Here is a 19,707-nt window from a genome sequence, read left to right as displayed (position 1 = left end):
TTAACTTTGCCCAGAATAGGGAAATCAATTGCAATTAAAAAGGTTTTTGCTGAATCCATTTAATGATGCAAATCCCTCTAACCTACTCAAAGTCACAGAACATTCCATTCATGCCTAACTTCTTTCATTGCTACACTGACAAAGTTTCCATTTTTCCTTTGAGGATCATATAATAGTAAATGGGAGAAGCTTCTGAGATCAATGAAATCATATAAGCCCGATAAACTTGACAGGTGTTTGAAATTCAAGAAGAAAAGCTTTCTGATATGGTTCTTTCATTTGTCAGAATAAGCAACAAGATTATAAGAGCAAAAATGAGAAAACTAAAAGCAATCTACCAAAAAGTATGAAGAGATTGGATCCAAAGGAATGCTTCTTAATATATCAAAGTTATTACACAGCCATACTGCAGTACATGTGCAAGTCAGCAACCATCTGCTAAATCATTATTATGACTACCGCATTAATGAATGCATCCATTCCTTCACTGTGAGCTTGCACCAGCTCAAGGCAACTTGTGCCTTGGTCTACAACCATTCTTACAAAGGAACTGACCCTACCTCTGAAATATTGTATTCATAACTTCCTCTGCCTTGTCTTCAATAACCTCCAAGGGCTCACCCAGATATTCCACACACTCTTCCCTTACAGCATCAGAAAGTTCTAGCTCACCCAGTCTTTTGAGGCCTTCGAACAACACTGCAAATGTTGACTTATCTGGGTGACATTCTGTTTGCTTCATCAATTCAAATGTGTTCATTGCACTGTCAACCATTCCAACTTGTAAAAAAGATTCTATTATCTCTGTGCAAACCCTTGTATCAGGTCTTAGCCCTTCTTGTTGCATTATTACCAAAAGTGCCTCCACTTTTTCAATCAGTTTGTTTCTTCCTAACATCATTATCATGTCAGCATAGAGGGATAAACTGGGCTTGTACCACATTTCCTTGCGCACTGTTTCAAACACCTGACAAGATAACCCACCTTCCATGTCATGTGATATACAGGTAAAACAAAACTCATGAAACACCTACTAGTTCATACCCATTAAAGTAAAACTCTGAAATGTGCCCACACAATCACTCCAAATATGTTTAATATTCATCCATTCAAAATTAAGCTGCATCATTGTGATTATAATAGCATTTAGACTCTGCATATCAACAAAAGTTTCAGGTCTTTATAGCTACTGATTTAACTGATAGGTTATTGAAGACATTCTGGCTGGTTCTAATAAAGAGCAGTTACCAAGGATGGCCCAAATTCAAATCCACCTGCCTCGCTACCAGACATTATGCAGAGATCAAAAAAGCATGCAAGATACAACTGAAATCATATTTCCTAAAAAAAAGTTCATTTTCATGAATCAACAGTAGCTGTGTATGTTGGAAAATAAAATTAAAGATGTCAAAAAAGAAAATTGCATAGAAGCCAAAAAACACATTCTTTCTAAGAAAATATCTTAAAGCATCCATTAATTCTTTCGTAGAGTATATTTTATTTATGGTTAATTGAGTTTTAAAAGCTTACTCGACTTTTTCCATAGTAAAACACAACAATACTGTAGACATGAAGAATGCAACCCTATTACTTTTACCAACTCATTTTGGACTGACTTTAACCCTTTGTTCCTAATGCAATGGTCTAGCTTTCAAATGGAATATTTCTGTGCATGAGTCTGTATCCGTCGTCAATTTTGAACTAAACTAAAGTCCCCATTCCCCAGCGGTTCAAACCAAACTTTAATTCTCCTGTTCCCAATCCTGGGACTACTTGGGTGGCCCTAAAACCTGGTTCTGTGCTGCTAGAGCGACCTTGTTAAAGTATGCTAGCTATGGTCAGATACACGAATGGTACTTATACATATATACATCAGTATATACTGTATATACTGACACACACACACACACACACACACAGATTGAAAAACTATTTCACATGCCAGATCAAAATTGTAACTTCAAGAATATTGTAAAAATCTGTTCGTACAGATTAAATATGAATATTTCATGTTCTATCTTTATTGATTGCAGATGATATTGAATCAGATTAAGTCTGATTAATCTCTCCATGTTCGGCGATCATATATTTGTAGTATTTAGTTAAGAATGATGTTGTAACTAATCCCAATTAATAATCAGGTCTCTTCTTAGTAATGAACCGATGCATGTCCTGAATGGACTTGTCTCCACCGTTTGGAGAAATGTCCCTTCAAGGACATGCCTATTCAAATATTATATATATCCTTGAAACGATCTGTCTAGAAACACCAAGATTCATGAATGTTTATTTAGAGAAGATCGAGCATTATCAGAATTATATCAGACTTGAGGTATTCAGTATTTGTAAATACTAAAATTGCAACCTTTCTACATTTGGTATAAAGATCAAGATCCACATTTTCTGATATAAATCTGCATATAACAAATCAGAGATTTAACCATTCTAGTCTGAAATAAAAAAGATATTCATTACTCTAAATCTGATAGAAATTTTATCTATATTAACATGGTATCAGAGCCTTGCTAAGGAAGATCTGATTAAAATTTGAGAGTTCAGATTACTCAAAACATATTGAGGAAATTAACATGACTGGACAAGGGAACAGATAATTTACGTTGATGTGGAAGAAATAGTGAATTGCAACATTGTGAGCCCATTACAACCTGAATAGATGAATAAGGATGGTAGGCGTATGAATGATCGACTCGGTATATCATTGTCATTAACTTTGGCAATAATATAATGTTGAGCACCATTTTTGGGGGGGGCTTACTGTAATCCAGTGAATATACAGTTGCTGATGAAATTGTGCTCTTTGAGAAGCCCAACCTTGAGATGTCATCCTTCTCATTCTAATTCAATCTGGCTATACTTCAGTAAATGTATGGATAGAAATCAACGTTATCGCTGATATGGGAGTTGACGAAGGAAAGCACCAAGTCCTTCGCAACTTGTTCACTAGCCAGACTGGTATCAATAAATGGAAAAAGCATTCGACATTTGATCAACAGAGGAAATTAAGTATTCACATCTTTTCCTGATTCTTCTGCATTTCAGAAGGCTTTTTTTACCAGTGGTATTTAGATTCAAACTATAAAGGTAATTGAAAACTCGATTCATCTGTGAATCAGAATGAACATCATATTCATTTTGTGGAACCAAATAAACTGGCAATTCCAAGCATTGCATGGTTGGACTGAATTTAGAAACACAATGAAAATGTTATTAATCATGAACATTGTCATCGACCCAACTTTTCTAAAGCCTTTACGACAGATCATTTTCTTTAAATCTTGAAATAATTTCATTGACTAAGATTTCTCAGAGAAGCACATTGTCGACAGTTCATCATTGCATTTCATGGAACAATGGCACTCTACTTACTGCACACAAGCAACATATTCCATGCCTTGTTCTGGAATAGGCAATGACCTCTGCACTTTAAATGCAATGTTATCGGCACTGTTGAGTGTTTGAGTGGTCTTTTTGGCATTGTTGGGGAGTTGGGCATATTTTTGCCACATTAACAAAATATTTTGTGGGTTTTGGATTGGACAGACTTACTGTACTTCTGTCTAATATAGGTTTCATCAGAGCCTGCATGGCACTGCGGCTTCCAGCACCTTTGTGGATGCCATGCTTGCCTTCCATATCGCGGAAAACCATTTGGGTCATGATTTGTACTGCGTGGTTTGTAAGAAAATGATGCTCAGATTGATCTTACTGATGATGGTATATGTATGCACATACCTACTATTGAAGTTGACAAAAAAAATATTAATAAGTACCAAATCTCAATACATTGATGGATGAAATTCTTTGATCACATATAGACGTTGTCAAAACCTAACTATTGATGATTATTGTAAAAATATCACAATGGCCATTCAAAGATTTGTGGGTGTGACAGACACCAAGATCATCGAGTACAGAAGTGGTTGTCTCTGGATTGGGGGTCTGATGTTAAGAATTGCCATATGTTCACTTATTATTTCCAATATCATAGCAAAAATGGGTAAGTTGTCTGTCTAGAACCGAAAGTTCATTGGAACTCTGACTGCTGGACCATATAGAGTCTAGACACATGTTCTAAACAACAAAATACAGTGATAGAGAGTTTATATTGATCTCCCTCCCAATATGTGTAGCTTGCAAGGAAATGTGCATGTCTTACAAAATATTCTCTTTTGATTGATCACCCGCCACCTTGAGGTTTTGAGCCAATGTGAAGACCGGTGACTGATATGTGTAGCACCGTGGGAGTGTTGAGATCCAAAGTCTCAAGTGGAGGACCCAGTGTTGGATCTGAGGTGGACTCGTTCTTGACTTGACTGCAGTTAGAATCTTGGTGATGCTACAGGATTTATGAGGCAAGAAAATTGGTCGCTGTGGAATGTGACCTGAGCATAGGGGCTCTGCAGGGACTGGAAATGTATATCAAGAAGGCGCAGCTACTGGATCTAGTTCAGTTGATTTCTGAGGATCTATTTTAAATTTTAATTGACAATCAAGGATTATATTGGATCAGCACAGGCAGAGTATCAACTAAAATTTATGTATGAAGAACCTGTTATGTAAGATCACCTTCATCAAAACAAATGATGGGTCTTCAATTGGTAAAATTATGAGAACTTAGAAGCATAGTCTCTAATTATAGAAGACAAAATCGCGGGCCAGCCTGTGACAAGACATAAGATGTGGAGATTAGAACTTTTGTCAGCTAGTACAATTCAATAATGATCAGGCTTATTAAAGGAATCCCAATAATCTTCCTGGAGGATAAAGAAGACTCCAGGATTTGTGAATTGACTCACTAATGTGGTGATGCATTAATATTAGGATTCAGAATTGTATTTCAAAAATTGGATCTTAACTCGTCAATGAACACATTGGAGGAATAAAATTCAAAGACATATTAAGGCAACGATTATAATTGCAGCAAATACTCTATGATTGTCTCCCCTTGGACTTGATGGTGACTGGAAACTCTATAAACAATGGAATAAGTAGAATTTTCACATTGTGGGGGAAAACAGTAGCCCAAGGTTCTATTCCCAATTGAACCATCCTTAGAGGGGAGATTTTAGAGAAGGGACAAAATAGTTCCAATTTGGATCATCCCTTGATTTGATGCATATGGACCTTCACTAGAGAATCTTATCTCAGGGAGGATATTGATGAGTATTTACTCCTGCATAATGATGCAATTATTTTTTGTCTTTTGAATATTACATTTATTCGCTTATTGTAAACACTCTCTTACATGTATTCATGTGTACTATAAGAGCTATTTGCCTTGATCTTTTCCTTGTCTCCATGGATGTTCTTATAGGAAAAAAAGAATGGTGAATTAGGTATGCAACCAAGGCATTGTAGAGGACTCAATCTTAGGACTGTGGCTCCAAAATAGTCTTAAATCCTTGTCATATGTTGATCATGCTAGAAGATGTGAGTCTATTAAAGAAAATTATCTTCTATGATTGGAACTATGTAAGAATATCTCTCTATAACAAGGACCAGCTAGAGGATCTGATTCAATTGATCTTTGAGTATGGATACTTAAATGCTTACAATCATGGGACTAAGTTGATGGCTGAAACATTTTCGAAGAAGAGCCAAATAGCATTTAGAGGGACTCTGACATTACATTAGAGACAACCTTGGACAAAGAGGCCAAGAGGTTGACAAATGTACTTGGAGCTTTAGAAGGAAGCCAAATAAACATGAATGTCTGATGTAGCCAAACCAAAGGATAAATCCACGGCTTATTACATTCACTCATGTTACCATGGAATCAAACAAGTACATTTGTGTATGAGAAGTTGCTCTTGTGAACAATGTTGTGATTATTAAACTAATAAATTATGTGCCTAACGATGAGTCCCTTGGAACAAGATATTTTACATGATTGGAATATATGAACAGGATATGCCTCCATGGCAAAAGGAGCAGCTTAAGGATCTTCATTTGTTGACATCCAACGATATTGATTCAAAGGGAGTAGACCATGTCAAGATTGTTTCTTTAACTTTCAGTTTAGGTACATTATCACTAAAGAACAGACGATCGACATTGTCGCCATGCCTCACGCTAGAGAGAGGTTTTGTGTACTTCTAGGACAAGCTTGATACATTGGAGAATGAAGCCTTAGCTAGAAAGAAACTTCAGCATTAGTGATCTATTATTTGTACCCTCACATATTCTTTCCTTTGAGAGAGATGTTTGAGGTGAAAGTCATTGTTTTCACCCTATGGATTGAGCCATAGTGCATTCGCCCCTTGATATGGTTCATACATGAGAGAATTCGTAGCGACTCTGTGTAAAATCTTTTATTGTCATGTGTGTGACTCCATGACTTTATGGGCCCCCCTGTGTACATTATTAAAAGGTGACAATCTTTCAGATAATATACACTTGTATCTAGTATTGTAAGGTGACAACTTTACAATGATTAGTTCTATATCATGATGAATATCATCTAACTTGATATTCTTGGACATGTCATGATAATTAGGTTGGGGTCCCATGGGCACCCGCTTCCTTAAAAATAGAGTGGGTGTCATTGAGATTTTTTATGAATATTTAAAAATGGAAGCAGTCCCATGGATTTACGTATGAATTCACTTTAAAAAATTAGCTCATAAATTCAAGGAAGCTAGTTATCTCGTGAATTTTTAAAATTAAAATTATATTTCCTTATAATTTGTTTGTTGGGATTATTTCATTTTTGTGGGAGAATGAAGAGTGGGTTGTCGACAAATGGCAAAATTATTCCCTACATTGGTGGGGCTAGAAACATTTTTACCTACTTAAATTGAGAGGGCTAAAAAGTTAGAGCTCCTATTTTATAGGAAAAGATTCCAAATAAACCTTTAGCCCCCCTTAAAAAATTATGATGGGGCTACCCACTCCACAATAATAGAGCCCAAGCCCCTCCCATGGGACTCCTGCCTAAGTATCTCTTGAACATTTTGATAGATATTATGAGACTTGATATCAATTGCAGATCATTATGTTCATTGTGAGATACCATGTTTTGTTGCGGTAGACATCATGAGCGTGATGTCAATGCACATACCATAACATGGATATATATAAGAAGAATGTCATGTGACTTGATATTCTTGAGCATATTATATCCTCAAATATCACGAGTTAGGTTATATCTCGTTTCACAATAGATGAGCCTATTGTGATATGTATACTTGGTTAGATCTTTATCTTCCCTAGCTAAGAGGGGGTGTTAAAATATCATAGCTATGGTCAAGTACATGAATGATACTTATGCATGCATGCATGCATACATTCATACATATATATACTCACACAGATTGAAAAACTATTCATCATTCATTTACCAGATCATAATTGTAAGTCCAAGTATATTGTCAAATCTGTTCGTACATATTAAATATGAATATTTCATGTTCTATCTTTATTGATTGCAGATGATATTGAATCAGATTAAGTCTGACTAATCTCTCCATGTTCGGTGAACATACATATTAGTGTTTAGTTGACAATGAAATCCTAACTAATCCAATGAATAATTGGGTATCTTCTTGGTACTGAACTGATGCATGTCCTGAATGGACTTGTCTCCACACATGTCCATTCAAGGACATGCCTATTCAAATATTATATGTATCCTTGAAATGATCTACCTAGAAACATCAAAATTCATAAATGTTTATCTAGAGCAGATCAAGCATTATCAGAATCATATCAGACTAGAAATATTCAGTATTTGTAAATACTAAAATTGCATCCTTTCTACATTTGGTATAAAGACCAAGATCCACATTTTCTGATATTAATCTGCATATAACATATCAGAGATTAGTAGCCATTCTATTCTGAAATACAAAAGATATTCATTACTCTAACTGATAGAAATTTAATCCATAGGAACAGGCCTCCACCACAATTTTCAAAATCTAAATATAATAATAGGCTCAATCTAACTTTGACAAACCACAAACAGCAGACTCCCACAAGAAATATTAAAGATTCAATCAGTGGTTGTGTAAAAGGACAAAATCCTAGGTCCTATTAAAATCTAATACATCCATCCATGAACACCCCTACAAGTGTATAGTGCACATCTAAAGAAATCATGGCATCCCAAGGCATTTGCAGCATGCAGTGTGTCTTCAAGCCTTTGTTTAAACATAGTTGAGTTTGTACACCAGGCACAACTGCATTCTGTCACTTGATAGCAAGTCTTACTGGTGCTCTTAAGTACCATCTAGACCATATTTGCATAGGCAAACACATTATGAAGAGCCATAATATAGTTCATAGGGTACAAGTTGCATGATCAATCACAAATAAATTTAAGGCTACCAATTCCCGAATCAAGGCCATTAATGCAGTTTTAACCATGGACAAAGCACAAATCATGTTCTAGTCTATCAAGGCTCCACTAATGCAAATCTGATATCAAAATTACAAGTTAAATCATAGAGAGAAAGTTACAAACTTAGAACAGAATATTCCTCATTGCACACATGAGATAAAAGCATTTATCCCACTTTGTCAGCTTAAGCATTTATTGAAGTGCTTGTGTAGACTCTACCATTTTATATGGGTTGATCTCTAAATTGATCTAAGTGATAGATTTACTAGCCTAGATATTCACTGTAGGGCCTGGACAGAGCACAAATCATGTTCTCAAGGCTCCACTAATGCAAATCTGATATCAAATTTATAAGTTGGATGACATAGAGAAAAAGTTACAAACTTAGAACAGAATATTCCTTATTGCACAGAGATAAAAGCATTTATCCAACTTTGTCAGTTTAAGCATTTATTGCAGTGCTTGTGTAGACTCTATCATTTTATACAGGTTGATCTCTAAATTGATTTAACTGATACATTTATTAGCCTAGATATTCACTGTAGGGATTTTTACCTCTTTATAAATTGGTGAACACAATGTTCCTGCATTGCCAGGGTTTGGGCTTGGGGTTAATATTTTCTGATTTTTCTGTATTTGATTTTTTATGAGAATCAAATTTTAGGACCGGGCCTTAAACCTATCTTTGTTTTCTTCATAGTTTTACATAGTTTCCTAGTGAGGAGAAGTGAGGATGGATTTCAGGGACAGTAAGACCATGGGCCTAACTTTGGAGACGGTGCATGTTGGCGGTGAAGTGGTGATGGAGGCGGTGCTGATATACAATTGAGGTGAATTGAATATTCAAGGAAAAATCTGCAATAATAGCCCTATGAGTGCCCCATGAAAGGTAAATTGGTTTCCTGAAATTTGAGGTTGAATTTAGTAAGTAATGGCATGTGTCATAAGGCAAGCCCCCAAGCTGCATCCTCAATAAAGGTGGAAAGGGCAGTGGTTCTGTGGGGGACCATTTCCCCAAGTCCCAACTCTTGGTAATGTCCCCCTACAAGGGACACGTACTCATGGAAAACTGGTTCTCTTTGTCTTTAGTTGCTCTATCCTTTTTTGTATGCCTAAGGTCTCAATCTACCTTCCACTTTCCACTAAGAAGCCTACACTCAACCCTACAATAGCCTTGACTCAAGGTAAGGAAGATATGGTCAACTATCTGAATACCTCTAATTATTTTAATGGGGAGGATGCTTTTGACCATGATGCTCATGTTGCAGAAATGGGAAGGCAAGACATGACTCTTACTACACAAAAGATTCCATCAAATCTTGCTAATTTGGATAATCATGCTACTCATTTATAGATTTGATCAGTGTCTTTATATTTGTTGACAACAAAACCACATGAATTGAAGTGTTACAGTCTACAGGTCAAAAGATAAGCCCATATAGTTCTTTTAAGTTTTTAACGTGTGTCTACTCCTTCACATGCCTCTTCATCTATTGTGTCTTTTAGCACTTCTGCCATTATAAGCATGCAACATGTGTCTACCCTTACCAGATATCCATGCTTGATAGACCCTACCACCAATCCTCTCTTTATGCCTGTTTATCATTCCAACTTACCACCATTTTTCCCTCTCATATTGTCAATCCACCTTCATTCATTACTTTCCAACTTGTCAATACCCCTCCCATCATCTCTAATGTGGCTACATCCAAAGCCCGTTTCTGCCATTCCGCCAAATGTTCATCTTTCTGTCATAGATATCATTTGTAAAAGACTTGATGAGATGCAAAAATGAGTTGAATTGTTCCTAATGTTTATTCTTCTACCATTAATGTCACTCTTTAAAGACTTGATAAGATGCTAAGTAAAAATTAGCCCCTAGTAATCAAAAGAATATCACAAAAGAATGCAAAGCATAATTCACTCTCATGTGAGGTTCTTGCTAATTTATTTCCAGTGTGTATTGTGGCTCCTTATCTTTGGATACATAATGGTTAAGGGAACCCGTGAGGATAAGATTATTGCACAGCTCTTTCCAAAAAACTAAAATATTTTGCAGCTAAGGACTTCATTCTCGTCATCATGGTTCTACATATTTCCTCAATAATTTGGAAAATGCTTTTGTGTGGCACTTCAATGTAATTTTAGTTTAAATTTTAAAACAGTTAAGGTTACAAATTCAGATTCACTGGAATGTAAACCAGAATCAAATGAGCAGGCCTTTCAAGGGCTTACTATCTACTATTCAAGAGATATTCTTGATAGTATATCTATGTATTTATGACTTTTTCATTGATTTTAGTAAAAATGTAAGAAAATAAAATTGTGACTTTCTAAGGCTAATCTGTTTAAATATGGACCTTCTGATGCCCCTTCTCAATCATTTTGTCCTATAAACTTTCAACAGAAAAAAGTTTTCAAAAAGGTAAGGATAAACAAGCAAGTTCAAAAAATGTTCTTCATGTTGCTAATCTATAGTCATAGTCTAAAGTAAATTTTTTAAAACCTCAAGCTGTCCTACAACCAGCCGCACTGAAGTCTGCAGGTGCACAATATCAAACTTCTCAAAGGCTGAGGTCAACACCAACAGCGCAGAGGAACTAGTACAACAGTAATCAATCTGAAATGCCACTGAATACATAGGAATCATAACTAAGAAAGTAGCTGAAAATCCATCTCCTATGATTATACCATATCTATCATCAATCTTCAACCAAGAACTACTTAGTTCTTGAACTACAAAACCCATCACAAAAGATCAAGTATTAAAAAATTTAGACCAGCTAGAACCGGGAGTAAAGGATAATATTTAGTTGATTGACAATTCTTTGTTTGAGGTAGATGTTGATTGGACATCCGATAATCCACTCTTCAATCTTGATGAGGAAGTTTTTTCTGATTCCAGTAATGAGATGGAATTTGATTGTTTGAGGTAGATGTTGATTGGACATTTATAAATCCACTCTTCGAGTTTGATGAGGAATTTTTTTTCGGATTCCATTGATGAGATGGAATTGATTGCAGGATTTGGGACCTAGGTATAGTTTGTAGTCTTGAGTTTTGATCACAGGATTGGAGGAGCAGATCGATTTCTAGAGTTGGTACTGTTGCGCACCTTTCAATCAGTTTACACGTGTTTGAGTTCTAATCTACAAATGAGTAGGATCGGTTTTGTAGTTCAACTACTGAGTAGTTCTTAGTTTTGTATGTTGTCAAGTTCTTCAATCACTTCCTCGAAAAACTCTGTGTTTCCTGTGTTCTCCTGCTCCCTGAAATGGTTTGTGATAATATTCTAATTTTTGCTTTTTGATGAGCCATTTGTGTATTCTCCAATACGTATCTTTAAGCTTCATGATGAGCTTATTGACCTTATCTTCCGTCCTCTTCAATTTATCAGCATATACTTTAGCAACCTTTAAGATATGATCCCTGTCTGAAATTAAACACAAATAATCAGATCTCATTAATTCAAGGAATACTTTGACCACTTGCAAGTCAGCAAAATAAGAATCACCTTCCATGCCCATTTGTCTCCTTTCAATCTGAGCCTCCCCACAGAGATCTTCAATGATCCTGTGAGTGTCATCATTAGGTATCTAAGTTGCAACAACCATATCATCGCTGATCTTCAGCTGATCCTTCAAGGTATGTAACTCAACACCATCATCTTGAAATGCCTTCTTAGAATAGTCCAAATCGGCTCCTTGAGAGTCAAATTCTCATAATTTTTAAGATTACAAGGAACAGCCCTTTGGTCAGTAGACAATTCACCATCTGTTGTAACAATTTCAAATTCATAAGGTAGACCTTCTAACAACATGTTGATTGATCTTAGCCATTTCAAAGATTTTCAAATGGGCATCCTCAGTGACATTTATGCTCACCAAATTGGGAACTTTTCAAATTATTAGTTTTTCTATTGAAAACACTATCATGCATAAATGAACTGTTGCTATAAAAAAACACATCATTCGTTATACCTTTCATAGGTATTGTCATTGTCATCATAGGCCTCCAAGTCCATGTTTGACTGATCTACATGTAAAGTCAAAACTACTGCAGTGTCATCATTTTCAAGAAAAGTCTCATCATGTAGAGATTCATACACTCCATTGGAAACATCTTGAGGCTCCAACATGCTCTCTCCTTGAGTAAGACCATCCTCATAAAAATGTTTGTCTATGACAATCTATAAGTCACCAATATTGAGATTCATATATCCCTTAATTATAACAACAGCTGAATCAATCTATTCCCAAGAATTTGTGTTATTTTGTTGAAACAAAACTGTGAGATTCTTGTCTCCTTCATCGCAGGTCCAAACCTCTTTGGCTGACTAGCCCCATAATTGTGACCAAGTGAACAATTGTCCTAACATGAAAAACAAAGTTTCTCCCTTCTCATTTGGTTCTTACTTCTTTTGGGAAACCCTACAACCTGCAAGACCATTTCAATAAATTCATTTTTAGTCATTCGTTTCTTGAACTTTTCAAACTTTTGCTCAATCAACCCTTTTGAGAACTCATAAGCCATAGGTGAGATATTATGCTCCTTTCCACAAATGGACAAGAACTTTGATCGCAGCTGCTTGCAAATATCATCATCCTCATTTAAGATTGAAGATATAATTTTTTTCACACATGCCCTTACATTGTCTAGAAGATGTTTCCTAATTTTAGTTAAAAGGCATTGAAATTAGAAACATTTGAAAAATCAACTCATCACATTTGAGATCCAATGTAATGACAAATGATCTCATTCTTGCCATAACATCTAAAATCTTGGCCCTATCACCAAAAATAGGAGTTTTACATCATGTAACCCAAATAGGCTCTCAACAATCAGTTATAGGACCTTTTTCAATATGCCATCATTATAGAGTGCTACAGGAGTTGTTATCCTTATGATCTCACTGTGACACAAAGCAACTGCCAGTCTCACCTCTTCATATGGATGTTTCCATATACTTGTGCTGGAGTAGAGAAAGCATTGAGGTTGCAAAGTGCAACTCAGAAGCCTCCAATCTGACTGGTCTACTTTGGACAATTGTGTCTAATTCTTACGACTTAGAGGTAACACCATTAGGAAATTTCATGGCCTTCAATTGTAAACCAATTATGAAGAGCCAATTTCCAAATTCCTTTTCTTTTGTAAATCCCTTAACTGATTATCAGTGAACATATCATTAAATTTTTTCCAAAAAGGATCACTGATGTATTCTACCATTATCTTCATCTTTATTGGCCCCTTCCTTATACTACTGTATTGTCCTACCTTGTTACACTCCAATAATTTATCCCAATACCCTTCGTATCTTCTATCCTGTCAACATCTTCTCTAATAATTGTAGAACATGTATTTCAAATGTTTCTTTGATGCATAGTTCAAAATGTAGTTATCGGTATCTTATCGCCGAGGGCCAAAAAAAAGATATTGGAAAATATCAAAGATAAGTCGAAAACTTCTCAGGAATATATCAGAAACTTGAAATCTGTTTTTCCAGTCAAAATTTTGTTTTTCCAACCGAATGGAACCTTCTTTCCCATCTTTGCCCATTCTCTCCTCTCCAAATCTGTTTTTCCAATCAAAAAAATGTGTTTTTTCCTTTTTTGGGTCATCGGGCAATAAGTTTGCTATTTATCGTGATAAAATAGAGAAATATTGCTGATACTTTACCAAGTTCTCCATGATATTTTGGAACTTCTTTCTGATGTCTTATCCAAGATAAGTTGGCAGTACTTCTTGAGAGCCAAAAAATATTGTCTTAAGTAGACTTATCACAGATATATGTGAGATATTTTGAACCATGCTTTGATGTATGCATTTCTTTGCAATAATAAGAATGTAACAGTCTTATGCTAATAAGGGAAGAATGAAAACCAACAGCATTGTAGTGAAATCTACTATTATGCCTTCGTGGAAAATTAAAATGCAATGAACCATATGAAATGATATTATTAAATTTCAGATATAATTATGCCTGATGGGAATTTCACCAAAAATTATCTTTCATGTACTCATCACAAATACACACTAATATCAATCAAGGGAATATCAACACTAACCTATTTCCAACAGATTACTCACTAGCAATATCAAGGTAGAGCCATGTCTCAAATTCCCTGCTTATTTTTCCAAAACAGGACTCAAGTTATGTGCCTGGTATCGCAATGTCTTACAGGCTACAGGACAGGTATTGGACTATGTGTGCATGCAAATGCTAGAGTGACCTCAGATAATGGTTTATATTGTTCCCACTGAAACTCCAGTCATAGGCTAATGCCAATGTCCAGCTAGAAATGAACCTGCGTACGAATATTTTCTGCACCCAAAATGCCCATGTGTTAATGAATGAAGGCATTCTTAATGCGCTCCTGGTATTGGCATTCCAAACAATAATATTAATATATTTTCTATGCACAATATTCCCTGTGCACCACTCCCATATGTTACTAAACCCATCTAGTAGAATAAACTCACTACCCAACTCTTTCTGAAAAATGACCTTGTATTATTCCCATGTCTTGACTCCTGAAACATCATCAAAGTTCCCAAAAGTGCCAAAACAAACAACGAATGCATAATGATTCTCGATAGCTCCTGAAGGAACTATTGCCTATGGTTCTGAGAAAGTATGAACTGGTTCTTATCCTGCAACTTTTCTGAGCATTCCCATTCAAAGCCAATGGTTTTTGAAGTCGCAACAAAAACTCACAGCAATAACTATGCATAGACAAGGATCGTGAATATGCTGCGAAGGGATTTGTGTGCTTAGAATAAGTTGAATATGAATCTCCATTTAAAGTGGCGATCTTGCACAATGTATTACCATCAAACCCAAAAAAAAGAGTCGGCTTTCGTTGAAGTCCCATGCCTTCAACTATTACAGTAATCCTATGTCACATCACTGTTGTTCATCCATGGCACCTACATACAGCTTGTGTTGTCGATTATTTACATATTCTTGGATACCAAATATCGCTCACAGCCACAATATTAAATTGCAAAGAATAACCTTTGCTACTAGAAGATATAGAATTGTCTTCTCTATGGCAGCCTATAGAAGCAATTATTGTAATCATTCATACACTAACAAAGTCACCAATCAGGATTTGTTTGTCCAATGCTCCTGATATTGGCATTCCAAACAATAACATTAAGATATTCTCCATGCACAATATTCTCTGTGCACAAGTTCCATATGTAACTAAACCCGTCTAGTACAATAAACTCACTACCCAACTCTTTCTGAAAAAAAACCAAGAATTATTCCCATGTCACGACTTAAGAAACAATATCAAAGTTCCCAAAGCAAACAATGAATGCATAATGATTCTCAATAGCAAGAGACAGGACTATTGTCTATGGTTCTGAGAAAGTATGAATCCATTCTTATTCTGCAAAGTTTCTGAGCATTCCCATTCAAAGCCAATGGCTTTTGAAGTCGCAACAAAAACTAACGGCAATAACTATGCATAGACACGTCAATATGCTAAGGGAAGTCTGCCCTTAGAATAAGTTGAATACAAATCTCCATGTGAAGTGGCAATCTTGCATTCCCATCAAACCCCAAAAAGAGAGCCAGCTTCAGTTAAAATCCCACACCTTCAACTATTACAGTAATCCTATATCACATCATTGTTGTTTTTCCATGGCACCTATGCACAGCTTGTGTTGTCAATTGTTTTCATATTCCTGGATACCAAATATCACTCACAGCAACAATATTTCATTGCAAACTCAGATACCAATTCATCCTAGCATATGGTGGATGTGGAAGTGGAAGCGTGTGCAGATGCAGAATGTGATCGGTAGCCCTGTGGATGCCTTCTGGAAGCCATCCACAGGCTACCTGTCACATCCGGAGGCAACTGCAGGCCCAGCCCCCAGAAAAGTAAAAAAAACATGAAACAACTTATATTTTTTAAATTACATGTGCTTTAAAGTGTTTTTTAAGGTTTTGTTTTGCAAGGAAACCCTGAAACGACCCTATAGGTGAATGTTGAAGCATTCACAAGTCATTTTGTAACTTTGTTTGCAGCTACTTCTCATTTGGTCTCCATTTTGCATTGTGAAGGCAAGTTGAGCATTTTCGAAGAGGATTGAACAGAGGGCAAGAGATAGCTTCCTCAAAAGAGTTTTAAGCGTTTAAGGTAACTGTTTGATCCTATTCTTGAATATTTTGATGATTTTTTCCGAGTTTGTGAAAGAAATTTACAAAAAAAAATTTTGAAAGAAATAAAGAAACAAGTTTAGTTATCTATTTGAATGGCTTTGTATCATTGTTTTTTACTTGTATGCTTGATATTCATAGTTTTTTAATTTATTTAATTTCAAGTTCTTTTTTTTTTTTTTTCAAAAAAACAAAGTAAAGCAAGAAGCTTAGCAATCTATTAAGTAGTTTTCTATCATTTTCTTGCACTTATATGCTTGATGTTGATAGTTTTTTTCTAATTTTTAAATGTAAAATTATTTAATTTCTTATAGATCACCACCACCAGTAGTCAAAGTTCAGTGGGCCAAGCAGCTAAAAGTTTTAAAGTTGATGCGGCAAGAGAGCTTGCCAATAGTCATTGCATGATGTCTCTATGCCAACAGTCTCCCTTTCAATTTGGTGAGATCACCATATTGGAAGGAAATGGTTCTACATCCCACAATCATGGATAATGATGCTGATAACATCATGACACATGGTGTATCTACCACAAGTGGAACCGTTTTGGTTTCAAATGGTCTTGAACTTGAAGAAGTTGGAGGAGATGGAACCAAGAAATGATGATGAGTTTTTTGTGAATCCCTATGGAATGGATTTGGAATGATAAACATTGAATAATGAACTATATTTTGATTTTGTAGTTGACAATATGAATAAACTATATTTTGATTTTGTAGTTGTGATCATTTGCTGAAATCATGAACATAGATGCATATGATATTCTTATCATTGGTATGGTTTATATAATTATCTTTTATAACCATATTGAGTATTTGAATATGTATTTGTGAAGTTACAAGCTATTAAATGCTTTAATCTTGTATATTTCTTTCATTTCTTTGTGTATATGTAGTATAACTATATATATATATATATATATATATATATACACGCACACACATACACACGCAAGCACACATCCATACGCATCTGCGTCCCCCCCGCCCCCCAAAAGAAAAAAAAGAAACAAAATCCTGCATCCCGCTTTCGAATTGGTAACTTTGATTTCAAAGAATAACCTTTGCTACTAGAAGTTACACAATTGTCTTCTCTATGGCGTACTATTGAAGCAATTATTGTAATCATTCATACACTAACAAAGTCACCAATGAGGAATGGTGACAAAAGGAAAATATTTATTTCAAAAGCTTGTCCAATGTTTTTCCACAACTTGAGGAAAAATTGGATTCACCAAATGTTTTTTCCAAAAACCACTCTCATATTAATTTCAACTACCAACTAGCCATAAATATATTCACCCATAGTATAGCTCTAACTCTTTAATTTATTTCTTTAAATGTCGATATATTAAGGAAGAACCCCCATCAAATACTTAACACAATTAATTGTTAGTATAGAAAGGGTGATTAAAATTTATGGAGGAAAAAAAAAATATTGTACATAACTGTCACAAATCTACTATTTTCTCGAAGGGTAATCAAGTTACTGGGTTTCAAGGAGATTAAAAAAACAGTTCAAAGCTTACAAGCCCATATTTCTTCAAGGAAAGATAAACAATAGTGATGGGTTTCAAGATCAATTACTACATCTCTCTCTAGCATAATTGTCAGAGAAATGCACGGCAATAAAGAAGCTTTACTGCAAAAAACTTCAAGGATTGAGTACAAGTGCATTGAGATAATGATTGGAATGGGAATTATCTTGTGAAAGGAGATGATTCTTCCATGCTTTTTATTTTACTTTTCTAAAAAAATTGTCTTTAGTTAGCATGTAGGTAATACAAAGCCAACATTAGTGATATGTGTCAACACCAGTGATTTTGAACATTTGGTTGTGGTTCACATTAATTCTTCTTTTTTTCCATGTATTTTCTTGATGGATTGGAAATGATGTGAAGTTATGGAATGCTTGGAAAACACTTTCATTGTGTTGCCCAAAAGCATAGCTTGTATGCTTTGTGAGTTTATGTCTCTAGCCTTTTTGATAAGCAATTACTATTGTGCTCCTCTTTCTTTGATCTTCTCATCTTTTGGAATTGTTTAGCCTTTTACTTTTGTTCTATTAATTTGTCACCGTTTGATTATATTGATTTTATACCAAAATTTAAGACAAATAGCAAAACAAAAACCAAGAACACAATGACACAAAAAATACCTTAGGAAAACTCTCCAACCTGAGGGAGAAAAACCAAGCCACAAAACAATCACTTGTATATATATATATATATGCAGAATCTTATACATTTCCCAAAACTTGGTCTGAAATTGAAGCAATGATAAACTCTTCTATGTAACCAATTCCTCCAATACAATTATCGTCCAGAATGTCAAACAGCCATGTGAAATATGATATATCCTTTTATGTAAAAGTTTGTCTAGGATATGAAGGGTCAGAATCTTCATTGTCTCAATAATGAAGAGTCGATCATTCGTAAGGATGAAAGAAACTATTATACAATGAAATGACATAAAGCACTCCTATCATGACCTTAACGAATTCCTCTTGCTGTGACTTTAAAAATTCTTCCTGCCGCTAATGGAATGCAAAAAAAGAGACAACGATAAGAATACCTATTGTGACAAACAAGATAATCAACATATCGAAATTAGGGTGTTGCATCCCAAAATTTTGACCTAAATTTTGAACTTGTTCATAACCGTTGGATTTAACAAATTATTCTTTCATGATCATGTGAAATAGTAGTTATTTATATACATTGTATTAATTGTTAATGAAGATGGTCATTAACCTTTAACTGTTATTAGATGATTAGCAAATGCTTGATTTAAATAACAATTAGTATGTTTTAATGAATTATTATAGAATTATTATTATGGCAGAGGTGTTTTTCATGGGTGATTGCAGGAGAAGATGAAGAAGGGGGGAAGCATTGCTAAACGGGATCATCGGAATGGGATGTTCGTTTAGTTCAATCATCAGAATCGGCAGGTATGGCCTTAAACTTCTTTGGAAATGATACAATGACCTAATCACAGGATACATTTTTGGGACCCACATGAGCTATTGAGAAAATAATATAAGAAAACATAAAATAATCTAATTTAAAAATATAAAACATACCTCAAGGGATTTTTAAATTGATCTACGTACATATAAATATAAAAATGAAATGGCACCAATAAATTTTAATATCATAATTTAATGATCT

The 19,707-nt window shown here is 35.0% G+C and overlaps 1 protein-coding gene across 1 annotated transcript in view; it reads right to left on the bottom strand.

Annotated features, from left to right (window-relative positions):
• Positions 1 to 355: 355 nt before the first annotated feature.
• Positions 356 to 19,707, bottom strand: part of LOC149573221 (pentatricopeptide repeat-containing protein At1g62350-like) — a 131,877-nt gene continuing 112,525 nt past the window's right edge. Inside the window, exon 2 of the mRNA XM_089814400.1 lies at positions 356 to 967. Within this exon, the coding sequence (XP_089670526.1) occupies positions 557 to 967 (411 nt within the window). The 3' untranslated portion in view covers positions 356 to 556. The remainder of the gene's footprint in view (positions 968 to 19,707) is intronic.

The sequence above is a fragment of the Cupressus sempervirens genome, chromosome 2 (assembly GCF_028749045.1).
Source record: "Cupressus sempervirens isolate cs-2001-9-10 chromosome 2, ASM2874904v1, whole genome shotgun sequence".
Lineage (NCBI taxonomy): Eukaryota > Viridiplantae > Streptophyta > Pinopsida > Cupressales > Cupressaceae > Cupressus > Cupressus sempervirens.
This window is presented reverse-complemented; position numbering and strand designations above follow the sequence as displayed.